General features: G+C 51.7%; 9 protein-coding genes across 9 annotated transcripts; 4 read left to right on the top strand and 5 right to left on the bottom strand.

Moving 5' to 3' along the window:
- Positions 1-423: 423 nt before the first annotated feature.
- Positions 424-1,581, top strand: J4E93_009455 (uncharacterized protein; the record flags this gene model as incomplete). Its single annotated transcript, XM_049347347.1, has 1 exon — positions 424-1,581. One exon carries the CDS (start codon positions 424-426, stop codon positions 1,579-1,581), a length of 1,158 nt encoding a protein of 385 aa, XP_049195615.1.
- Positions 1,582-3,690: 2,109 nt separating this feature from the next.
- J4E93_009454 (uncharacterized protein) lies at positions 3,691-4,338 on the bottom strand (the record flags this gene model as incomplete). Its single annotated transcript, XM_049347346.1, has 1 exon — positions 3,691-4,338. One exon carries the CDS (start codon positions 4,336-4,338, stop codon positions 3,691-3,693), a length of 648 nt encoding a protein of 215 aa, XP_049195614.1.
- A 1,552-nt stretch (positions 4,339-5,890) lies between these two features.
- On the top strand, positions 5,891-6,529 carry J4E93_009453 (uncharacterized protein; the record flags this gene model as incomplete). Its single annotated transcript, XM_049347345.1, has 2 exons — positions 5,891-6,254; positions 6,309-6,529. The coding sequence occupies 2 exons, from the start codon at positions 5,891-5,893 to the stop codon at positions 6,527-6,529; spliced, it is 585 nt and encodes a 194-aa protein (XP_049195613.1).
- A 406-nt stretch (positions 6,530-6,935) lies between these two features.
- Positions 6,936-9,064, top strand: J4E93_009452 (uncharacterized protein; the record flags this gene model as incomplete). Its single annotated transcript, XM_049347344.1, has 4 exons — positions 6,936-7,603; positions 8,342-8,606; positions 8,661-8,835; positions 8,892-9,064. The coding sequence occupies 4 exons, from the start codon at positions 6,936-6,938 to the stop codon at positions 9,062-9,064; spliced, it is 1,281 nt and encodes a 426-aa protein (XP_049195612.1).
- Positions 9,065-9,330: 266 nt separating this feature from the next.
- Positions 9,331-10,605, bottom strand: J4E93_009451 (uncharacterized protein; the record flags this gene model as incomplete). The annotated part of the gene is made up of 1 exon (XM_049347343.1): positions 9,331-10,605. The coding sequence occupies one exon, from the start codon at positions 10,603-10,605 to the stop codon at positions 9,331-9,333; it is 1,275 nt and encodes a 424-aa protein (XP_049195611.1).
- A 592-nt stretch (positions 10,606-11,197) lies between these two features.
- Positions 11,198-12,082, top strand: J4E93_009450 (uncharacterized protein; the record flags this gene model as incomplete). The annotated part of the gene is made up of 1 exon (XM_049347342.1): positions 11,198-12,082. One exon carries the CDS (start codon positions 11,198-11,200, stop codon positions 12,080-12,082), a length of 885 nt encoding a protein of 294 aa, XP_049195610.1.
- A 326-nt stretch (positions 12,083-12,408) lies between these two features.
- On the bottom strand, positions 12,409-13,581 carry J4E93_009449 (uncharacterized protein; the record flags this gene model as incomplete). The annotated part of the gene is made up of 1 exon (XM_049347341.1): positions 12,409-13,581. The coding sequence occupies one exon, from the start codon at positions 13,579-13,581 to the stop codon at positions 12,409-12,411; it is 1,173 nt and encodes a 390-aa protein (XP_049195609.1).
- Positions 13,582-15,411: 1,830 nt separating this feature from the next.
- Positions 15,412-19,455, bottom strand: J4E93_009448 (uncharacterized protein; the record flags this gene model as incomplete). The annotated part of the gene is made up of 3 exons (XM_049347340.1): positions 15,412-15,714; positions 15,767-19,048; positions 19,183-19,455. 3 exons carry the CDS (start codon positions 19,453-19,455, stop codon positions 15,412-15,414), a joined length of 3,858 nt encoding a protein of 1,285 aa, XP_049195608.1.
- A 3,326-nt stretch (positions 19,456-22,781) lies between these two features.
- Positions 22,782-23,930, bottom strand: J4E93_009447 (uncharacterized protein; the record flags this gene model as incomplete). Its single annotated transcript, XM_049347339.1, has 1 exon — positions 22,782-23,930. One exon carries the CDS (start codon positions 23,928-23,930, stop codon positions 22,782-22,784), a length of 1,149 nt encoding a protein of 382 aa, XP_049195607.1.
- Between the last annotated feature and the right edge of the window lie 36 nt (positions 23,931-23,966).

Genomic DNA, 23,966 nt, shown 5'->3' with positions numbered 1-23,966 from the left:
TCGTGGCAGCTTCCCCAGGTTGGAGCTCCTTCTGAATCGCGAAAGTTCACGACGCGCTTCGGCATTGACGACAGGGGTGCCCTCACCGCATCACGTGCCGGCGCTCGCACCTCCAAGAACACGCATCTGCTCCTGCGCATCATCTACATCGACCACACTTACGATTTTTGCTTCTTCTTTGTTCCATTGTACTATTGCATATAGTAAGCAATACAATCACAGTATCTAGCATTGTTTGGCCTCCAGCCGAGCGCCTCACGCACCCCGCGTCAGCATTATCCAGGCAACCACCCGTGGACGACTACAATGAACATCATGCTCCGCAATGTACTGTCTCTTGTGTCCACATGCCCACGGCCTGTCTTATCCAAATTTTATGCTGTTTCACATACGTTTTGACTACCTACCAGACTTCCCAGAAGCATGTCGTCAGTGAAGCCTAACCCAGCCATGCAGGCCGCCGCAGCCAGTTTCTCCTCTGTCATACAGAAACGCGAAGATGCCTTTTACGAGCCAAGAAACCAGACTTACTATCGCGTCTCACCTGACGGCAATTGGACACCAGCAACATCTGATCAAGCGTTCTCAAAAGACGGATCAGAGTCACTTCTGCATCCCACGAAGCTTCGTTTGATCTCCTGGAATATCGATGTTCTCGTTCCATTCGCAGAAGAACGGATGAGCGCGGCACTAGATCATTTGCACGAGTTGGTGTCATCCACCCCACCAGAAATCGCAATCGTCATGTTCTTGCAAGAGATGGGAGTATCGGACATGGAGCAGATACGAGACTCAGCCTGGGTCAAGCAACGCTTCAACCTCACAGATATCGACTCGCATAACTGGCTGAGCTCTGGCTATGGTACGACCACACTCGTCGATCGGCGAATGCACATAGACTCTGTGTTTCGCGTTCCGTGGTACAGCAAGTTCGGACGAGATGGCCTGTTTGTGGATATCAAACTGTACAACTGCCTTCGTGCAGATCTCCCGGTGAAACTACTACGGCTATGTAACACACATCTGGAGTCTCTGGTAGCCGATCCGCCTGTCCGTCCTGTCCAGATGGCAGCCGCAAAGCGGTACCTCAGCCACCCAGATGTCGAAAGCGCAATACTAGCTGGCGATCTCAATGCCATTGAGCCATTTGACCGCTCTTTGCACACGGACAATGAGCTTGAGGATATGTACCTCTCTATTGGCGGTCATGCCAATGCACCAAGTGACGCTACTGTCTTCGGTAACTTCATCGTCTACGATGATAACAATGTACCCACTAATCGCAATGGGCCCGGAGAAGAAGACAGCGACCATGGGTATACCTGGGGCTATCAGTCTCCGCAAGCCATGAGAGACAGGTTTGGCTGTAGCAGGATGGACAAAATCTTATTCCGGGGATGGCTGGGTCCTTGCAAGTTCCAGAGGATTGGTATGGGCGTCAAAGTCGCAGAGGAGCATGGACAGATGATGAAGGAGGCGGGAGAATTGGATTGGGTCTCGGATCATTATGGCGTCATGGGTGATTTCCTGCTCACTTATCGAGGACATCTGACGAAGTATGAACCAAGAGAACAAGTGTAATGTTGGCGAGGTCGCGGACGCTCTTTATTAACACCTCAATTTGACCAAATGCTCATCTACCTCCAGTATCCCTTTTCAGGTTCATCGAGCTCAAGCTTAGGCCTACTATATTGACGCTACCGAGTATTCCTTGTTCTACTCCTCTGGGTCACAATGGCTCAGACGAGTACCGGGCGGAGCACCCATAGCTTCTGCAACCCCATGAATACGTTCAATGCCTACAAACACCTTTCAAGTGACGCAAAGAAACAGTACCAAAGCGATGGCACCTTCAATAATGATTGGTTTGCTAAATAACATGAGGTACACTTCGGCTAGACAACTACATGTACGGATCTAGTCCAACCCAGCAACTCTCGAATTCGTCTTCTTCTTCAAATCGTACTGTCACAACCAATTTGGATAGTCCAAAAAAAGCATTGTAAACAGCAGCAGTCTACCACCCTGTTCGATAGAACTATCCGCCTGACACGGTAGCTTCCGCGCTTTACTCAGAGCTCGTCAAACCTTCGCGCGAGGCGTTCACTACCCCACTCATCCGACAAGCGATCCTTCCACTCCTCATCAACGATAAATTCTACATTCACGTATTCATCAACGCCAAATATCTGATCATTGAGCCGCACCTCCTCCGACCATTGTTTCATTCGCTCATATGAGTCCTGCCCGGCAGGGCTGGTCGCGCAAGCATGTGACCACGCATGCATCCACGTCTCCGCATGGCCCCTTCGTGTCCAAAAGAACACGGACGGGCCTTGTTCTACATTCAAGCAACACTCCACATGCTCGGCGGAGATTTGTATGAAAGCGTGCAGCTCAGGTGCAGCTTCCGGTTGTGTGAGGATGCGCAGCATGCGCTGCATACGGCTGGCTCTGGATGAACTAGCAACACGGGGCTGCAATGGCGAGAAATCCGCTATATCGAAGGCTATGTTGACTTGTGGAGCGCTTCTGCAGAGCTTGATGAGATGTATGATATCCCTTTCATGTGATAATGTGCCCCGAGTGTCAGATGCTGAGTCTAGTCCATCGACCGTCAGATCTCCGCGAGCCAGAGCGGGGTCTATTCCAGCAGCAAGAATGAAAGTGTTGATATAAAGAAGCGAGTCCACACACTGGATATGAACCTTGGTATGCGCCCTGTAGATAGGCAAGTACTCTGTTCGGAGCTGGCGGCAGACTTGTGGGAGACCGAAGAAGAACGGTCGGCTAGTCGGATAATAATGATCGTTTTGAGGGCTGAGCTCATGAATAAGGTAGATATCGCTCGGTTCTCGTGCGAATGCGTAGATACGATTTCGAAGCTCTGATGAGTGCGTTAGCTCATTCTGGTCTAGCTTTCTTGCCTCTTTAGAGCTGATCCCGACTCACCTCCTGGAAGCTTGAGAAGGGGGCTTGTGGGTGCACTGTTGACAGGCGTGTCTGTTGGCTGCATGTCTGTGACTTCAGTGTTGATAATGATATAGACGGGGCTCTGTTAAGTTGGGTAGCAGATATTCGGGAAAGAGGTGAACAGTGGGCTTGAACTCCTGATGCGGCGCCAAGGAGCGCTTTCGATGGGAAAGTTGCTTTATTTCCTCGTGGTAAGGCTGCCCAGATGCGCCTCGCCTAGGCTTCGATGTGAATGTATTCGACTACCATAATCTTCTGAGGCAGATGTTGCGGCCTCGAAATACCCCAATGAATACATCGGGTGGAGTGAAACAATGCGATCGGATAAGAGGAAGCCCAAAGGTATAAAAGGCGTGCCTGCGCCTCGATTGTCGAGGTAAATTACCACTGCAGAAGCTACATGAGCCCCAATAGTCTTCATTCATCACACAGAAACCCTCTGAATACATACAAACTTCGGCGACCGCCATGCTATGTCAGTTTCCTGACTTTATTTAGACCTCTCACGATGGTCATGGGAGAAACTCCAGCGGCCTTGGATTGCCCCAGTGATCGCTTGGATTGAACCTCCATGCTCCCTTGTGCTTTCTCACGAACCAATATGCGTTCATGTACGGGATGAAGAAGGGTACAGGTGGGAAGTTTCCACTACCAGGGTAGCTTCTGTCGACACAGCCAAGTACCAGCGGGATGACAAGAGTCTGATGAGGCAGTTTATTAGTGCTTTGCTTGATGGTAAGCTGCCAGTGAGAATATTAGAATACGTACCGGATCAGCAGTCCTTGCACCTTCATCGGCCACTTCTTTCCCCGCCTGCTTGATCTTCTCCTCGTCACAGTCCTCGAGTCGTATCAAGGTATCGATCTCGTCGTGTAGATGCTGGGTGAGGACAGGTGCGAATTCGTCGATCAAGCTCTTCAGTTCCACTGCGTCATACGTTCTCTCTCCAGCCCTAACTTCATCGGCCCACTTCACCAGCCCTGCAATCTTCGGCTCAAACTCATGATGCTGGTCCACGTTTCCTCCCATCATGCCTTCCCAGCCATCTATTCCAGCCTCTCTTGCGATCTGCTCTATCTTTGGAAAGAACATAGTCTCTTCAAGGGAGTGATGGTGGTGCACGGTATCCGCCCATGCGATTACGTACAGCATGAGATCTGCAACATCGCCAGGGAGTTGAATGAAGGGCGCTTGGTGATATATAGAATTTAGAGCGCGGAGCAAGGCGTTGTGAACATTGGCCATTTCTATGGCGACACTGAGAACACCGGCATTCGTGCATACGGGTGCGTTTGGTTGACCGGGAATGTTGAGGAGGGCGAATGGTGTATCCGCCCATGTGTTTGCTTCTGCCTTGGTGTTCATGCTGAAAGTTGATGGCAAACAACTAAAGGATCATGAGGGTGGATGTCGAAGAAAGCTACGGATGAATGGCACATCGCTGAAGCTTAGCTTTAGCCTGGCCTTCGAGGCTGATATGCGATAGGCGCTGCTTACCGCGCATATGTGAGCTTGTAAGGCTGAACGGTGTACGCTTGAGATTTTCTTCTTCGGGTTAGCAGGCAATCCTCTTGCCAGCTGGCGTAAGCAGTACGCTCCTTACGGACAATGCGTGAGAGTGTATCGGAATCTTGCACCCCTAATGCTAATAATGTCTGCGCATTCATGTTCTCAACGCCTTCGGGGATTAAAAGGGAATGCGCTCGGTGGGACCAACGGATTACTAGCCAGGACTCTGCGCAGTACATCTGTTGATGCCGTGATGTTCTGCCTTGCTGTTATTGCTACTGCGCAGGCACATCGCGACTGCTGGACGCTCGGTATATGTGCTGCTCGTCAAGTGCCTACCTACATGTCCACGAGTAGGTAAGTGAGGTACTCATCATCTTACATTTCTGGCAGAGGTCGCAGCGCGCACCTCTGGTCTGAGGCTGGGCAACTTCTGAGAGGCTTTGAGAAGATTCAGTTTCGACTGCGCTGGATGCTTTGGTGTTGGGAAGCCCTGGCATTCGCGCAACAGGGAAATGAAGGGCGAACTAGAGCCTTGGCAGATGACATAGCTTCTCGGTCCCTATCTTGAGCAACTTCACGGCGGCGTGGCACCTCGTTGTTTCATCAATACCACCGAACAAGCATCCTCCCGACTGCTCGCCGTAATCCGCGCATAATGACGTTGTGAGAACAGCGCCCCCAGGAGTCACCATGCACAAGAGCAGAGAGAGTGGAAGCGCAATCGCGGAAGCACGCGTAGGACGTTAGCAACCAAACGAACAATTGAGCAGCGAGCTCATAAGAACGATGTGTTCTTTGAAGAAGGTTCCACGCGCCTCATGGCACGGACGGTAGATCTGGCGATCGTTTGATCGAGAGAGATGACCCCACGCTCCCGCCATTTCAACTCACCAGCTTCACCAACATTGATTAGAAGGGACCGAAGCCATGCAAACGACCCTATTTTGTTTCAATAAAGTCTAGACCTGTTTTTATAACCTTGTTTCTTGTCCACAGGCAGACATCATGCAGGGCAAATCCCCTGTACCGCTCGGAAAAGAAGGAAACAAATAGATGTCTGTAACGGCCCGTCACCCACAGGGGGTACCTCATTTCCTAACTCCACACCTTGCATCACCGTGCTCCCGACCCCACGGTGATCACTTACAACTCTAATGCTTAGCGTATGACATAGAGAGAGGTAATATAGAAGATGGACCGCTCGCTCACATTCTTCCCTCGATAACCGGCCATTCACAACAACAAAGAACTCACTGGTTTAGCGCATTGACCTGTGTAGACTCCCTTCACTTGTCTTTCCCTCGTTCACCGACAAGCGCCAATCTCTCATTACCGACACTCAACCTACGAATTGTACTACATCTTCTCAACGCCCCTACGTTCGATTTCCGATCTCTCAGCCAGAATGTACACCCATATGCTCTTCAGCGCGTTTCTAGCGTCGGCACTCGCGGCACCGCTCGTTCCACGGCAATCACCCAAGACGGGGGCCAGTGACAGTTGGCAACCCGCGCCCGACACAATAACGACATGCGACGAACCCGGCTCCGACAAATTGCTCAGCTTTGCAGCTGATCCCAAACTCGAGACTATCCTCAACAACGCCTGCGCCGCCATGATGCCCGGTTGCGCCTATCCAGACCGCATCCCCACCGGTACGCTGTGTACCGCGACTGTCAACTATCCACTCAACGGCCACAAGAACAGCACACAAGATGCCAACGTAGTGGGTAGCGATGGTAACAGTATTACCGACCATGCTGTTAGATGTAAAACACTCTTATCCAACTCGCAGCATACAGATGTACTGACCAAAGTTATAGTCGATGTCACCCCAGCTTCCCAACCCGAGGACTCCGCTGGTGTATTCTGGAAGGTCGAGGATTGCTATGGCTACTTTGCTCGTATGCTTCAGAAGTCGGGTAAAGAGGGATGTCACACCGACGCCGGATCTGGTTCCGGCAACGTGACGGTTGGCGGTGATTCATCACTGGCTGGTACCATTTTCAAGGTCTCTATTGTTCCTACTGAGAGCTTGCAATAGCTGCTCATTTTTACTTTCTTGTTCATTTTTTAGGGTATTGCTGAGCTTTGGTGTCACGATAGGCGCATACGGATCTTGAGTCAAGCGCTGTGCGCATCGGCGTTCTATTGTAGCAAGCCCGTTACTATACATTTTATGATTGCTATCCTTTACGTCAGAAACTAGTGAGGTGTGCATCTTCTGCATTGTTCCTCCCACACTCATGTAAAGTAGCAGCAGCCGCATTCACTGTGAGTTTCGGCAAGTTCGACTGCTTTCCGTGTGCCAGTACGCCGTCTTCTCCACCCAACGCCCTCATGTCACTCTCACTTAATCAGCAGCCTGGCTCATCCACGATATCCCAAAGCTCACTCAGGACGCGCACACGGTATCGCCTTATTAACAAAACACGAACCCTCTCAGCGCAATGGCGCACGATTACCGCTCACCACTCGACAACGCGGACAACTCGGACGAAGAGCTGGTAAAGTTCAAGAACCCGTACCTCAAAGGCACGAGAGATCAGAGCATCTGCACCATCTGGCCGACCGACGCGCCTACAGACTACATAAACAGCGCCAACACTTTCCTCGAAGCCGAATACGCAAATCCCGACTCGCCCGTTCATCAAGACCCTCCTTTACCTACCCCACCAAACCCCGACGACAACTCTCTCAGGGCCCTCAAAACTGACGACGATGTCTTCGACGCTGCTCGCATATGGCTCAAATGTCCTCTCGATCACGCCATTGTGATGAAATATCCTACTCAACTCGCACAACGCAATGGGTGGGTAGGCTACAGTCGGGTGACACTTTACTATGAGAAGTTCATGGGGACACACCAACCGAGATTGCTCATGACTATCAAGTGGCTGTGTCCAGATACACTGGGTGGCATCGTTGAAGGCGACACGATCGATCAGAAGTGGGTAGATGAGCCCAAAGCCTACGAATGTCCATACGTTGCCCTTTGCGATTACGATAACCTCGTTCTTTTGAGGTTCGGGAACGTCTTGGGGATTGAAGGAGTACGGGTTACCGCCGTTACAAGGGACTCTATGCGTCTAGCGTTCTTGGAATTCCTGCTTGAAGCGTGCGATGTGGTATTGGGTAAGCCAGGTAGTGGCCTGACTTGATTCGGGTCTCTCTTCGTGACCTCTCAGTCTACTAAGGGACTTCTGTCATCGATCAATGGCTAAGCACATCAATGATACCTAGCTGTTAGGTCAACAACAAACCGTTTTTTGTACAAGTCCTGGGACTGTCACGAAGCTCGCAAAGCCTTTACATGATCTGATGACAGGACCTAGCTTCGGAGGCTCCATAGCATCCTCCATAGGCGAAACCAAGCAAATATGGTAATGTAGAGCACAAGCGATGAAGGCGGTGATGCGGCTCCATGCCAAGTCGGCGCATACGTCATCACCAGCCTCGGTCGCTCACCCCTGTCCTCAAAACACCAACCTCGCTACTAAACAACAGCTGCGGTTGCCGACAGCCGCAACATCTCGTAATGAGAAGTAGAGCCGGGCCCTTCCGCTACCACATTTCGACCGAGGAAACGAGTCCGCATGCTTGGCAACACGTGTGTACCGATGCGCGTTCACGATGGTTCCTGTCGGTCCGGGAAAGCTACCGGCGACATACGCACGTATCCGAGCCTGGACTGTTTATGAAAGCGTGGTACTGTGTAGTGGCTTGGGAGTGACGTGCCCCAGCCACAGTTTTCTTATGTCAAGTAGAGCAGGCACGTCCTCATTGCAAAATTATTACCATCCCTGCCTTGTCTACACCATACATCCTAATATCTAATCCCAACACACGTTGTGAGCTTGATCAAGATGCGCGTCGCCAGTACTGTCCTCGCTCTTACCTCCGCCGCATCAGGCTTCATCCACCCGCGTCAAGCGTCCTACAACGAGACGAGCTCTACACCCAATGTCGCGGCGGCACAATACGATGGAACCTGTTTCTACCCTGTCCCAGACTCCAAGTTCAACCTAGATGCATACCTCGGAACGTGGTATCAAGTCGCTGGTACGCCATTCGGTCCTACAGCCGGCGCGCGTTGCGTGAGCGCAAATTACGAACTCAACGTACGTGTTTCTATGAATTTGGATCGCATATGCAGCGGTTGACAGAAAATACAGGACAATGGTACGGTGCGCGTCACGAACACCGCGACTGTCGGCCCACGAACTGTCGACATCGTCGGCACAGCTACGCCCGTAGACTCTGCTTATGGCGCCGGTGGTGCTTTCGTTGTCAGCTTCCCTGGCACGCCATCAATGGCAGAATGCCCAGGACCCAACTACATTGTGCAAGGTGAGTCGTACCATGAGCATGGTATGAAGTGCATAACCGCTAACGTTGATGTGCAGATTACGCAGTGGATTGGGCGATTGTGCAGACGCAGAAGTGGAACACGCTGTACATATTGAGCAGGGTGCGACAACCAGCCGCTGAAAGCATCGATGCATGGATTGATCGCGCTGTGGCTTTCGGATCAAACGCATCCTCGATTATGAAGTTCAACCAGACGAGCTGCGAGTAGGCGTAAGTTGGCAGGGAGGAGACGAGGAGGGCGTCATTGCGGTGACGTTGATGTGAACTATCGATTTATGCAGAGCCGCGAAAACTTCCAAGAGAAAGGCAGATCCACTGTTTGAGTACTCAGTACACTCCAGAGACATATCTCCAATGGAGAGTATACATATTTCCCAAGCCTAGCCGACCAATGGGTATCTAATTACGTCCAGAGCGGACAACAACTCCGTTCCCGCCTACTAAAGCTCATGACGACTGTACAGCAGACGCGCTTTAGTCAGCAAACTCAACAACGTTCTTCCAGTTGCCGTTCTCGCCTTCCTCAATTGCCATGTCTAAACCCAGACCTGAATCCACGCTTGTCTCGGAACCGCTTTCGAACTCCACGCGCTCTGGCCTAACGTCGGGTTGGGATGGGTCCCAAATGACGGGAATATAGCGCTCATCGTTATGATACTGCTCGCATAGCCACAGCTCGGGTTCTCCGTCTCCACGAGGGCACCATTCATCCCAAGCGAATGTTTCGATACTGTTGTACCATCGAATCATTGGCGATAGAAGCTTGGGAGCCCAAGCCTTGTATTCCTCCTCCACCTTGCGTGCGATGTCTGCACCAGCACATTTGGGATGAAGACGGACGGTCGCAACGTTGAAATCGATCGCTGTGATGGTCACGCCATCAAGTGCATCGTCTTCCAGATTGCCTCGAAGGGCGGTGATCATGATGTTTCGGGGGCAATAATCACTGTTGGCGATGCCTGCGTGGAACATGATAATATCGGTATCTATAACCTTCTTGAGGATGCGAGACCGTATTCGCTCCGGTAGTGCTAGAGCTTCGATATTGCGCATGGTCTCTCCTCGTATGTGTTCCATTAAGATCAGCGGAACTTGACGCGTGCGCTTCTGGACCTGACCATTGTCATAGACCCAGGTATCGACTGTTATGGTCCAAGTTCCGTGGAATGCAGGTGTGACTTCCCGCGCTGCTGGCGAAGTCTGTATCTGACAAAAGGCAGCAGCCTCGCGGCTATAGTCGGAAAATGCATTGAAGATGATGTCCTCTTTGCCGCCTAATTCGTCCGTTTCGTCGTAGTAGAACGGATCGTAGATTTTGGCGACCATGTCATCATTGATGACTACGAGTTGTGCTCCTCTGTTTTGGCCAGTGCGGATGACCGCCGTGATGTTCAACGTCTTTACGTCTTCGAGAGATTGATCGTCGCAAATGTGGCGTAAAGAGCAGAACTCCGCTTTTGATAGAGACTTCCAGTTCTCCGGAGGTGGAATCAACGGGCATTCAGTCTTATATCCTAGACCAAAGGGCTCCGGAGGCTGCTGCCTTCTTGCAGTCGTAGTGAAGCCTACAACATACGGAAACTTCCGCGGAGGTTGCATAGCAGTGTCGTTTGAATTAGATTCGCTCGCCGAAGACTCACAGTCATGTGTTGGTAGTGAAACGGGAGGATTGGAGAAGGGGCTGCAGCCGCCGTTGTCGGCTGCAGGGCTCCTGATGACATGCTCAACTTCGTTTTCGACGACTGACATAATTTGGTTATGTTGGGGTTAGTGGTGTTGGTGGAGAAGTGAGAGGAGAAAGTGCAACCTTGGAAGGGATTGAAGCGCAAACGCAAGTACGCTAAGCCCAATGACGCGCTGTCATGTGATATCTGGCTGTATTCACCAATATCGCTTCTTGGGGGTTTATTGTCAAAGGAGAGAGACATAGAGTGCCTAGATAATCAGTCGCCGGCTGATCAAACAATAGCCCCATGTCCGGGTAGATTGACCTAGGTAGGTATGCTTTGTCTGCGATTTGTACCCAAGTAGGCAACTATCAAAATAGTCGGCAGCGTATTCACTGTAAAATAGCTCTATCTTGAAGCGTAGAAGCTTCTTGCGTTTATTCACTATCATTAAAATAACAATATCGTGCCACCTAGTGGGTCGCCTGGGGCCTAGAGGACCTCAGGTGCTCAAGCCTTGGGTGCAACAAACGGTCGTACTACCTAGATATATTTTCCACCGAGTTGACCAGTCTCTTCATGCGTCCATCTGTTCATATATATGGTCAGCCCTTATCACATCCAAGTTACCCAATCGCAATCGGTCCTCGACAACGGTCCACTGAACATTCTCTATGGCGTCCGGTCCTGCAAGCCGCATTGAATGCTTCAATCAACCACTCCCAATCCTTGATGCAAAGACATTGGCCTTCAAGAGCGTTCAACCCTCTGGAGATTCAACCAAGCAGGCCGTACCCCCTGTGATTCTCCATCATGTGCCTTGCAAGCAGTTCTTAGACTTAGCGAACAAAGCCCTCCAATCATCCAAACTTACCAACAACACTCCAAGCCATGGCCCTATTGCTACTACGTTCCCAAAGCTTCCGCTTCAGACTGAAAGCGATGTTTTCCAGGCCTCGTCATTATACATCATTCACCCAATCATGGAGATACTTCATGTGTTGTATCCCGGCAAGTGGACTATACACGCCGAACTCGACGACAAAAAAGCGCCTCATAAGCTAGAGAGCCTCGAAGATCCAGGAACGAAACAGAAAGAATCTGCAGTACGCTATGACCTGATCTTCAAATCTACCGCGGACCCAGACAAAACTATCGCTGTGTTAGAATACAAGCGGCGAGGACTTATACGCTACAACGATTTCGAACTAGCAATGGTCTCGAACAACGCCTCTCCTAGGGAAATCACACTCAGGAAGGAGAAAGCATCAACAGGAAATCTTCTCAAGACAAACGGAATCTCCTACTGCAAACAAGTGTGTCTTTACGCACAGATCTCGGAGTGCAAGCATGTAGCACTCTTCAACTGGCAACACTTACTTCTCTTCGACTTCCATCAGCTGAAGACTAGTGGAGACATCTCGCATACTGCGGGTGAAGAAGCGAAGATCTCCTGGGTACATGAAGACCAGAGGAGAGGCTTTATGGAGCAGGCACTCATCCGGAAGGCATTGCTGGGTTGGCTACTGAAGGCGTTCGATGACTTCGAGAGTCAGTAAATGGCGCTGTGAAAGCTTCTAGGGTGTTGTATGGATACCGCCCGGGAGCTCACGAGAGGCGACGTAGGCGTCCTGGTGATATGTGTGTTAGCGTGTGATTAGCGATGATACCCCAAATCGATTCAGACATACTTGAAAGACATGAGTGACCTTGTTCCACATGACATGACCTAGATCAACTTTACTACCCTTCCTCACATTCTTTGATACGCGTGTAGAGTACATAGATCGTTCTATCGCGATAGATATCTGGCGCAGTGTGTTGTACCCACCAGCCTACTTATTAGATCATCATCACGTCCTACCACCACCAGTATCCTTGACGGCTATACATCCGTTCGCGTGCCCCCATTTTCCAGATCTGCACCCCAATCAATTCTAGGACAAGCCTTCTTATCTCCCGCATCTCTAACAAGCGGCACATACCCCTCCCTCCCTCCAAAACACTCCCACAGCCACTCATTCGTCGTCTCCGCCTTATAATCCACCCACCCCTTGAAAGCAAAATCGCTCATCGCATTCCAGAACCTCGTCACAGGACCCATTATCCTGCCCGGCCATTGCTGTTGTATGTATGCGGAGTCGGAGTCGCCAGGACGGGGTTCGCTGAGCCGGATGACATTCGAGACGTTGAAGTCGATGATGACGATACGGAGGTCTGGGTCGTCGAGGGATGAGGTTGGTGATGGGGAAACGAGCATGACGTTGCGGGGTGCGATATCGCGATGGAGGACACCGGCGGCGAAGATGAGGGACTCGGCTTCTAGGACTTTCTTCATGATTGCTGAGCGGGTTTCTGCAGAGAGAAGTTGAGGCTTTATAGCGGTCATAACAGTACCGGGTATGTGTTCCATGAGTATGAGCCGAACGTGTCTTGTATACATCTGGCCGTCCACCATAGTGTTTACGTCAATAGTCCAGCTACCATAGTACTCCGGGACAACGCGCTGCGCCTCAGAATCTCGTCGCAGTTCATCGTACGCAGCGGCTTCGCGGGAGTAATCTCCATCAGATAGTACGACAACATCGCGCTTCTCGTCGAAGATGTCGAACTCGTCATCGTAAAGCGGGTCGTATATCTTTGCTACTATATCTCCGTTGACCAAGACGACTTGCGCACTGTATATAGAGCCAGTACGTATAGTGTCGGTGACGGTAAGCGTGTAGGACTCTTCGAGCGTACGTCCTTCAATTGGAGGTCGGATAAGGCAGTAGTTGAGCTGCGGTAGCCTGAACTGGCCTGTTTTAAAAGGCGGCCATGGAGTGCTGTAACCGTTACCGAAAGGCGCGGGTGGTACGTGACGGTGGGCAGTGAACGTGGCGCCTACCGTGTAGGGCATAGCAGGTCTACTATCGATCTTGTTGTACTGGTGGTTCAAATTTTTGAGATCGTTGCTCTTCTGGCTGCCCTCACGACTTTTCGATGTACAAGGAGCGACGTCCAGTGACCTGGAGCTGCGCGCTGAGGGCGTCATATTGCGGGAAGAGCTCGTCGTCATGGCGGCTGGCGACTGGTATCTGGGGCGTTTGGCCGGAGAGTGTAAAAGTATCTGTAAACCAGACTAGAGCAATCGGCCATACGCCATTTTCGCAAACGAACGTGAACGGTGAAAGCGCTTTTCGTGGTTCCTGGTGAAAGTGAATCAACTCTAAAGTCATAGGTGAAGCCATGTTTGGCGAATGAAACCCTCATCTGATCTAGATCCCGAGACACCAAACACAGAGATTCTCTGGATCAATAGTACTGATTGTTCGGGGAAACGAGGACGAAGAAAATGGCATTCCAGAGTCCGGCAGACTTTGAATGATAACTTATGAATTCGTCGCGAGCTCATCCGAAAACCGGACCTGACTTGGGCACTTGAGAAACAGGCTGTTGAGGAACAGGCTGAGGACCCCATTGCTGAACCGGCTGCGGACCCCACTGTTGGTAAGGTTGCGGCGTCCACTGCTGTTGTATCGGCTGACCCACCCATTGCTGTCCCGGCTGCGGTGCCCACTGCTGTCCCTGTGGTCCAGTATAAGGCGACGGCGGACCAGGCGGCTGCATCTCATACACACTCGCAAAAGCCGCATATCTCCCCTTCCCTCCAAACGCCCACTTGACCCCTCCTCTCGCCCGTACAAGAACCCAGAGACTGACAAACACCGACAATGCAGCGACAGCCATGGCTATGACCATGTATCTCATCGCCTTCGCAGTGCCACAGGCCGTTCCTGCCCAATCTTCTTCCGGGAAGAATTCGTCGATCTGACATGCCCACGTCTCTCTCGTATGCTCTTGGTCATCCTGGCCAACGTCTTCGTAATTCTGCCAGCTTTTGTCGCTACTCTGAACAGAGGTGACGTATCCAAAGACACCCAGACTAGCACCAACCATCACGATGTTGCTAACGAAGATAATCCACGTCCACATCCTCTCATGTCCCGCTGTGCCCTCTGTCCTCCTCAGCTGCCATATTCCTGCTGCGCTGAGCAGACTGACTAAGTATCCTAGCAGGCATAACGCGAGTATGGTGATTGTGGGCGCATTGTCAACATCGAGCGTTACGGTGGTGTCGTTCGAGCCGGGCCGGGACAAAGTTATCTGGGAAGCGCCGCTGCGTATGTCGCGACCGAGACCGTCATCGAAGTAATTCTTGGATATGCGCTCGAGGATGTTGGTCAGGGCGGCGAAGCCGAAGAGGAAGAGAAGGGGCGGTAGGAGGAGGAGTAGGATGCGGAGGCCGTTAGGGTTGCGCATTTTCGTAACTCGGCGGTGGATGGCGGCGTCTAGGGAGTCGCGATGAGCTGATACGGATTATGTTTGGGCGCAAGATGTCCCCTTCTCCCAGCTAAAGGCGCGTGAAGTGATAGTTGAGCCATCGTGACTCGCCGGTGGCGGTCTGGGTCGCGGCGTGGACGCCTGAAAGTATCGTTGGGGGCGAGCCTTGCTTGGCAAACCTACACGTCTGAGAATAGCCTTGCATCATGTATTTAGCAAAGTAACGCTGGATCAAAACGAGTCACAAAGACGATGACGCTATGTCGCCAGAAGTCGCGTGTTCCACCGTGGCATCGCAACACGCGTTCACGTGGTTGTGGGGCAGCATCCCGTCGGGCCGTCCACCGGGTGATCCAACACACTCTTGGAACGATGTACGAAAGCGATAACAGAGAGATATTATCTATTGAGTGTACCCCACCAAAGGCAGAGAAATAGGCATTCTATATGCCAAAGATCTACACAAGTTCCAGCCCAGCGATCTAAGAAACAATTACAAGTATATGCTCTAGCGTCCCATATAATCCAAACGCCGTGTATGCAAAATGGTTCCCGCTCATTGGAACTATTGCGGTGCGCCGATAGCCTGCAGCTTTGCCAGCTCAAAGTAAACTCCCTTCTTGGCCACCAAGTCCTCGTGTCTGCCCTTCTCTACGATCTTGCCTTGGTCAAAGACGTAGATCACATCGGCGTGTTGTATTGTGCTCAAGCGATGCGCGATTGCGATTGTGGTGCGGCCTTGTGCGGCGGAGTCGAGGGCGGCTTGTACGACGCGTTCGGATGTGGAGTCGAGGGCGGATGTGGCTTCGTCGAGAAGGAGGACTTTGGGGTCGCGGAGGAGGGCGCGGGCGATGGCTATGCGTTGGCGCTGGGAGATATGTTAGTGAGGTTGAGAGAAGTGAATGAGTAGGAGAACGTACCTGGCCACCAGACAGTAGAGCACCCTTTGCGCCGACCAGCGTGTTGAAACCGTCAGGTAACGATGTGATGAAGTCGTAGATGTTGGCGTCTTTGCACGCTTGGATCACCGCGTCATCGCCCAGTTCCTCCTTGTCGGCAAGGATGTTTTCTCGGATCGTGCCAGTGTAGAGCGTTGTTTCTTGACTGACGATGGCTAATTGCGATCGGTAGTCTTGGAGGTTGTAGTCCTTGACCTCCACGTCATCGACAAGTACGGCACCGCTTGTCGGGTCGTAGAACCTTTCGAGCAGTTGCATCACCGTCGACTTACCAGAACCGGATGCGCCAACAAGGGCGATGAATTGACCAGGTTCAGCAGAAAGACTGATGCCGCGCAAGACACGGTGGTCCGGTCTTCCAGGGTAGGTGAAACGAATATCCTGCAGTTCAATCTTGCCGCTCAGCCTGTCAATCTTCTTGCCTTCGGTCGACCAGTTGTCGATCTTGGGAACGCGGTTCAAGAATGACTTGAGAAGCTTCGCTGCATCCCTGGCCTCGCCCATGTCGGGAGCGAAAGAGAAGATTGCACCGGCCGACTGGGCACCGTTGATGATGGAAGAGTAGACGACAAAGAACTGCAAGACCGTGTATTCCTGATTGAACAACAGACGTCCTCCGTACCAGAACACAAGGGCGAAAATGAACATGCTGAGACCCTGGGATGTCGCGAAGAGCACTGCGGACACGTTCGTGAACTTGAAGTAACCCTTGCCCTGGTCTGCAAGCTTGGTGTGGTAGGTGGACAAGAGATGCTTCTCTAGCGAGAGAGAGGCCACGGTACGAATGGAAGAGGCCGCCTCACAAGCGAAGCTGGCAGCATCGGATGTCTCCTTGGTTCGTTTCTCCATGCGGGTAAGAGCATAGAATCGGAAGTAACCACAGGCGATGACAAGTGGAATGGTAGCCGAGCACACAAGCGCCAGCTTCCATCCGAAAGAGCAACCCACGATGAAGGCGACAAGGATGGAAGCGGCGGCGCTGACGATCGTTCCGAGAGTAGAGCCACTGAGACCAGCGAGACGATTCGCCTCTGAAGAAAGGAAGTTGCTCAGCGCACCAGAAGTGACCGTGTCACCGTCGAAGAACTCCATATCCTGACGAAGCATGGCACCAAAAGCGCGCGTTCGCACGCTGCCAACAAGCCTAGCAGATCCTTTCGACAGTGTCATACCCTGTACGTAGTAGAAGAAGCCGATGACGATTCCGAGCATGAGGAACATGCCACACCAGAAGTTGACGTTGAGTCCGCCAAGAGACGTTCCGGGAGATAGGAGGGAGTTGATGGAGTTACCCAGGAAGATGGCTTGGATGGCAGGGTTGCAACCAGCAAGGAAACTGAAGACCAATCCAATGGTCATAGTAGAGTGCTCGCCCTTGTTCATCTCCCAAGCGAACTTGACCAGCTCCCAGGTGCCGTATTCGTTGTCCTTCTCATTCTTCTTGGCCAGGAACTCTGAGGGAGCGGATGTAACAGTGCGCATTAAGGCAAGCTTCTCTTCATCGGCAACGCCTTCCGGTTTACTTTCGGGGTCGTCGAGAAGCGTCATTCTGTTGGAGGGGCTAATCTTTGCGGTAAGCTCCTGAGCCTGTACTAGACTTGCGTACACAGCTCCGCGGTTGATGAGCTCCTGATGAGTGCCTTGCTCAACAATTCTGCCCAAAGCCATGACCACAATGTTATCAGCCTTCTTGATCGTGGAGAGTCGGTGAGCGATAACGATGGTCGTACGTCCTTGCGACGCGCGGTCGAGAGCTTCCTGCACTGCGCTCTCGGAGCGGGTATCGAGGGCTGCGGTAGCTTCATCTAGGAGGAGGATCTTTGGGTCCGATACAATAGCGCGAGCGATCGCGACACGTTGCTTCTGGCCACCAGACAACAAGCCACCTCGCTCTCCAACCTTGGTTTGGTATTTCTCCGGAAGATCCATTATGAAGTCGTGAGCATTGGCAATCTTGGCAGCCTTCTCGATAAGCTCCATCTTCTTCTCGTCCGATACATCTGCGTATTCCGTGTTGACCAAGCCGTGGAGAATGCTCTCGTAGATGGTTGTGCTGAACAGAACGGGTTCTTGGCTCACGATAGCCATGTGTTGCCTCAACCAGCGTAGGTTGAGTGTAGTGATGTCTCTTCCGTCCAAGAATATTTGGCCTTCCATCGGGAGGTAAAAGCGTTCCAGCAGTCCAACAATGGTCGATTTACCAGATCCAGATGCACCAACGAGCGCAATCATCTTGCCTGATGGGACGTCCAGGTTGAAGTCCGATAACACGACAGTGTCCGGTCGGGATGGATATACGTGCTTTAGGTTCCTGAACTCGAGGTTGCCGACAAAGTCATCGGGTACAATGCCTGCATCCGTTTCTGGATCGATGGGAGAGTTTCGTTCGATCGTGTTGAAAACCTTCGTAGCTGCCGCAGTAGCTCCACCGAAAGCCTGAATATGCGGCAAGTTCTGTCCAATAGAAAAGCCAGCAATCATGAGTGCCATGACTACAGTCAGGATGTTGGAAACGCCAAGGTCCCCATCATCGAGAAATCGTTTACCTTGCCAGAACGCAAGGCCGTACTGGAGGTTCAGCACGCCCATCATGCCAGCAATCATCATAGAAAGCCAGAACTTGGCCTTGAAGTCTAGCTTCGTAGCGCGGTCTACGAACGCCTTGTACTTCTCCTCGAGTCGTTTTTGGGTGCCGTATGCAGCGACGTTACGAGCTGAAGACAGCACTTCCTCGGCCAGGGAAGCAGCAGTGGCGTACTCGTCGATGGAGAGTGTCTGAGCCTTCTTCATCATAGTACCGTTGATACCCATCATCATGATGAGGGCTAATGTTGCCGCCAGCATGATTAAAGAGAGCTTCCAGGACCGTATAAAACCGATGATGATGGCAGAAACAAACATGGACACTCCAGTAACAAAGAGACCAATTTTCTGACCAATGCCATCTTGCACCAAGTTCATATCGGAGCTGATGCGAGTGGTAATCTCACCGGATCCGAGGAAGTCGAAGAAGGCAATGTTCTGTCTGAAGATGGCACGTAGGTAAAGTTCCCGAATTGTTCGTGTGATGCGCTCTCCGGTGTACGAGAATCCAATGATGCTGATGTAAGATGTAACGAAAGATCCAATTCCGAGGTAAACGAAGTAGAGGGTAAATTGGTTGATCTGGTCCTGGAACTTGGCAGCAGCGACTGCATCGACTGAGAAGCTGGTAAAACTTCCAGCGAAATTACCGTAAACGAGCTGAGATGAATTAGCTCGTAGTTCTCACGACTGTGATGAGCATGTTTTTCTTTTTGGTGAACAATCTCAAAGTTTACAGGAGACCAAGTTGTCCATGTTCCAGTGGTGCAAAAACCGTATGAAATGCTACTTACCGTCATGAGGGGCATAACAGCACCAGCCGCAATACTGGCGATTAACGCAATGACCATGACGACTTTGTCCTTTCCGTTGGCATAGCGAAATAGCGAGAAGTAACCGACTGTGAGGTTGGGAGCAGTCAACTGCCTGTCGATAATGTCCTTCTCTTGATCACTGAGGCCAGCTGTGGGAGGCTTGGCCTCCTTTTCGGTGTGCAACTCATGCTTCTCGTCAATGGCCGCGGAGATGGCCGTTCCCGTCGACGTTGCTGAGTCCTCGTTGTCCATGCTCAAGGCGATGAGCGTGTCTTGTCGTGTCGCTGCTGATACTTGGCGTGCAGCAGTCGAAATACCTCCAAGAAGTCCTAAGGGGATGTCGCGAGGAGAGGAACAATAACTTCTCCTGCAATTCCTTTGAGATCCTTCAGCGCGCCACCCACGGGCCTAGAAGATTAGAGATCCTTGTAGTGCAAGGGCAAGCCGTTGTCCGAGCCGGACGTCGCTAGGCTTGATAGGGCAAAACACACGATCTAAGCTTCTCGGTTGGGTGGCGATGGACCCGAATGTGGATGACGCAAAAGCGCGGACTCGTTTCGTCCGGGGGGCTGGAATACGGCCGATACGATGGATGGATTGCGCAACACCAAGGCGCGAGTGCGAGTGCGAGGCAACTACAGATGACACGGCACTGACCAGACGAACAGTTAACGCATGCGCCAAACGATGGCTGAACCTGACAAATCGAGAATTGATGAAAAGTCAATAGTTGCGCTTGCTTTTGTTTGTATTGCAATAATTCAAGCGAGATGCAGAGGGCCCCCATTTAAGAGGTGTTGTAAAAACGTCTGCCTGAAGCTGATGACAGGCGTCGTCGGATTTGGCGCATAACTTTCCACTCCGGTGTGCTGGATACGTACTCACCGATACGAGCTGCCCGCTAAAGGTTGGTGGAAACGAGCGTCTCGGGTCCGGCTAAAGGCCGGTCCTCGGGATAGATGAGCCGCCGATGGCAGCGTCCTGGCTCCTGGGCTGCCTGTGCCCCCGCGCATTGTTATAAAAGAGCGAGGTACTCGGATTTCGTTTACGTCGGACTGAACAACCCCCGATAAGAGGCCTCTTTATCCAATCATAAATGCGCAAAACCACATAACGGATTCGGAATGACAACACCCGTGCCATGTTTACGTTATCGACAAGTTCTCTATACTGTACCTACCTAGGTAGGTGGTGCCCGGGCATATGCCATCGAAGACGCGTCAACGCTTAGCGTCACTGTATGGCATGTGTGCGACAGACGCGGTGACAGAGTGAAGCGAGAATAGTGCGGTACTTACCTAGGTATACGGGACACGAGATCAAACCGCCTAGGGTATGTACGACGGCTGTGTTCACGCTCAATGATATATGAACAGCGCGATACTCAAATCTAGTCACCACCTCACACGAGAGAAGAATTGAACGGGTCTACGACTTATATCAAGTACACAGGTCTGCAGCCTACATTAAGACAAAAATGTGCAAAGCAGGCGACCTAACGTCAACGTAGGCTCTAGGATGTTCAGTTTTTCATAAATGCTTCGATTGCTTCTCAAGTTAGCCAACTATTCCATGCTCGCCTGCTGCTGTTCCATTGTGTCCGTTCGTCTGCGTCCCGTCAACCCCCTTCCATGGCTGAGCATATCCCACCAAACTCTTCTTCACGAACACAACTTCTTTCTCCTTGACGTCCCCACACTCCGCACATATCAGACGCGTAGCGCCCCAGTCGCCTTGGGCACCCCATGCAGTATACACTTTGCAATAGAAACACACCCAACCATAATGTCTCGCATCTCTTCTCGTTGTAACTTCAACGTCGAAACAAGTGGTTGATGAATCACCTGTACTGAAGTTAGGAATGACGCTATAATCAGAGTGAAGTAGTAGTCACCAAAGGACAGTGTAGCAAACTGCAGATGGAGTGCGACGGGCCGGCAGGCTACATGGCCGCACCGGCATGGAGAAGCTGAGACATGGCGAGACCCAGGTGTGTTGTAATGTGAGCTGTGATGACAGATCCATCCGCGTTGTGCTGGATTGTCTGTACGAGCGTCTCGGACCGCGAGTTGCACGAGAGCTAGGTGGGCGGCCCTAGTGAGATCGCAAGGGATGTTGATGATTTCGCGCTCTGGGTAGGGGTCAGCGACTTCTGTGGTGTGGGCGAAGAGAATGGGAAGGGGACTTACTAGTGGGTGTCGTCATATTGCTGTTACTCAATTAAGCGGGTGGTTAAGTTGTAGCGATGGACTGTTAGGAATATCGTTGGAAGTATACGTGCATAATGCAGCAGAAGCCGGAGACTTCGTTGAAAGCGAGAGCAAACGCAGTTGCGACACTATCCTAGCGTGATCTGGACCTTTCCACGTGCTGGTAGCCACTTCGCAGCAGGAACAATCTCGTTGCACCTGACGTATACAAGCACGTCGCCCTTTCGCTTCCGACATTCAATTGACATCGTACCTACATACACGGAGCGCTCACTCAACATCATGGACATCGTTAGCAGTATATGTACCTCAACTTTACCTAGGCACCAACTACTCTCGTGCTAACTCTACGCAAGAGAAATATATACTAGAGCAGGAAAACTTCACGGCGCAAAGAATTGTGCTATTCGCGTGCAAGCAGTCCGCAGGAATGGCACGAAACGTAAGGACCTCTTCCTTCATACATTCCTTTCCTCCTCTTAGTAGGTCAAGACATTGACACTACGCAGTCCAATCCCCCTCTCCGCGGATGGATCTGTCACGACTGCTCACACTTCAACGTACCTGGCACCATAGCTTCACCCGGCGGTCCTTGTCAAACATGTGCATCGCCGGTTTGCGACGCGGAGTGCGCTGATGCAACTATTACAACGCGCGACGACCGCCGCTGTTCGGGATACGCTTGTTGGTACTGCAAGTACTTCTATCCGTGGCCCGAGGACACAGATGGGAACCGTATGCCAGGTAGCGCACTTTCTTGTGTTATCTGTGAGGACTTGGAAGAGGAGGAAGTGGTGTTTGTCAAGAGTTGGGTTGAGAAATTGGATGCAGTCAAGGAGGAGAGGACTGAGCAACAGGAGAAGGGCAAGGAAGTTAAGGATGAAAAAGAAGACAAAGACGCTAAGTTGGATGATTTCGATGATGGTCGAGGTGACTTCGTCGTAGTTGATAGGCGTAGGGCCAGATCAAATAGAGGGACTGGAGGCGGAGGTACTGCGCAATAGATTGCCAATGCCAGGCGACGACATCTGTAGCCAAGTTTGAAGTATCTCGGACTGTGGTTTGGCTGAATTGGACAGTCCTCGTGTTGATGTTCAGGCGGCTTGTGACGTCATTCCGCTGGCTCATAATCGACACGTGACTGGACATTGTGGTACTCTCAACCATCAGTGCTAAACCTCACAAGAATTTGAAAGCATGAAGGCAATCATTACACGACATTCGGCGGTTTGTTTAGCCTTTATGAAAATGAAATTTACGGAATTGGCAGGCCCTCGCCTAACCGCGACCCCGAGCGGCTAACTCGATGCAGGTGGTCTCGGGCTTGGCGTTGGGCAAAGAGTGCGCGGAAGCATCTTACTACTCGATCTACGCTTCAAGGGCCATATCAACCACCAACTTTCCACCCCGACCCTTGTGGTATTCGCCTACAAGCTCGTTCAGCTTCGCCAGAGGAAACGAAGTCGATAAAGCGCGAATATCATTTTCGGCGGAGAACTCCAGCATCTCACGAAGTACTTTGTTACTTCCTACCAGGCTGCCGATGATCCTGATATCCCGGAACACGACGTCGCGCGAGTTGATGTGGAAGCCCTTCTCCGGGAACGACACCACAACGCACGTGCCATGTGACTTCAGCAGGGTCATGCCGTAGTCAAAAGCAGCCTGGCTTTCCGGCAGGACGATCACTGCATCCAGCCCCATCTCGCCAATGTCCTCCTTGCTCTCTTGTCTGCCGATTTCCTGAACGACATCCGCTGCCTTCTTGTTCCGAGCGTCTACGATATACGGCTGTGGATCCAATCTCGAGGCGACATCTTGCGAAAGCTTGAGGGGCTCATCTGCTGCCTCGATACCCAGGACTTTGTACCCCATCTTGACTCCGTATTGTAAGCCCAGATGGCCAAGTCCACCACCAGCTCCTAGTATGCCGACTCGGTCGCCTTCCTTGAGTCGGCATCTTTTGAGTGCTCCGTATATGGTCACGCCGGCGCACATCAGAGGGGCAGTCTCTACTGCGGTTAGACTGTCTGGTATGGGTGATAGCTGTCTTGCATCCACAACGGCATACTGCGCGAACCCTCCATCTTTGCTCAGCCCTTTGTTCTCAGCATTGATACAGTTCACCGAGTAGCCTCCTTCATCCATGGCGACCGGATCATCCACGCGCTCGTTCTTGCACTCGAAACATGTGCCACAAGCATGGAAAGAACGCCCCGGTACACCGACCCTTATGCCGATGTCGAACGCGCTAGCTTCCTTGCTGGGCGTCTGAAAGTGAGCGACTACCGTCCCGGCGAACTCGTGGCATCCGATGTGTGGGAAAGATTTCGGCAATCCTGGCATCTGTCCTTCCGCTAGGACATAGTCGGTATGGCAATACGAAGCAGCGTCTACCCTGAGGAGGATATCATGTGGCTCCTCCAGCTTTGGAATTGGAACTGATCGTAGCCTGTACGGTTCCTTATAAGCCTCCAGGTACTGCGCTTGCATCGATTCGGGCACAGTAAACGACATGGTTGTTTGGAAACTTATCGAATTGATACGGAGCGG

The sequence above is a fragment of the Alternaria ventricosa genome (assembly GCF_023758065.1).
Source record: "Alternaria ventricosa strain BMP 2768 chromosome Unknown scaffold_21, whole genome shotgun sequence".
In the NCBI taxonomy this organism is placed as follows: domain Eukaryota; kingdom Fungi; phylum Ascomycota; class Dothideomycetes; order Pleosporales; family Pleosporaceae; genus Alternaria; species Alternaria ventricosa.
This window is presented reverse-complemented; position numbering and strand designations above follow the sequence as displayed.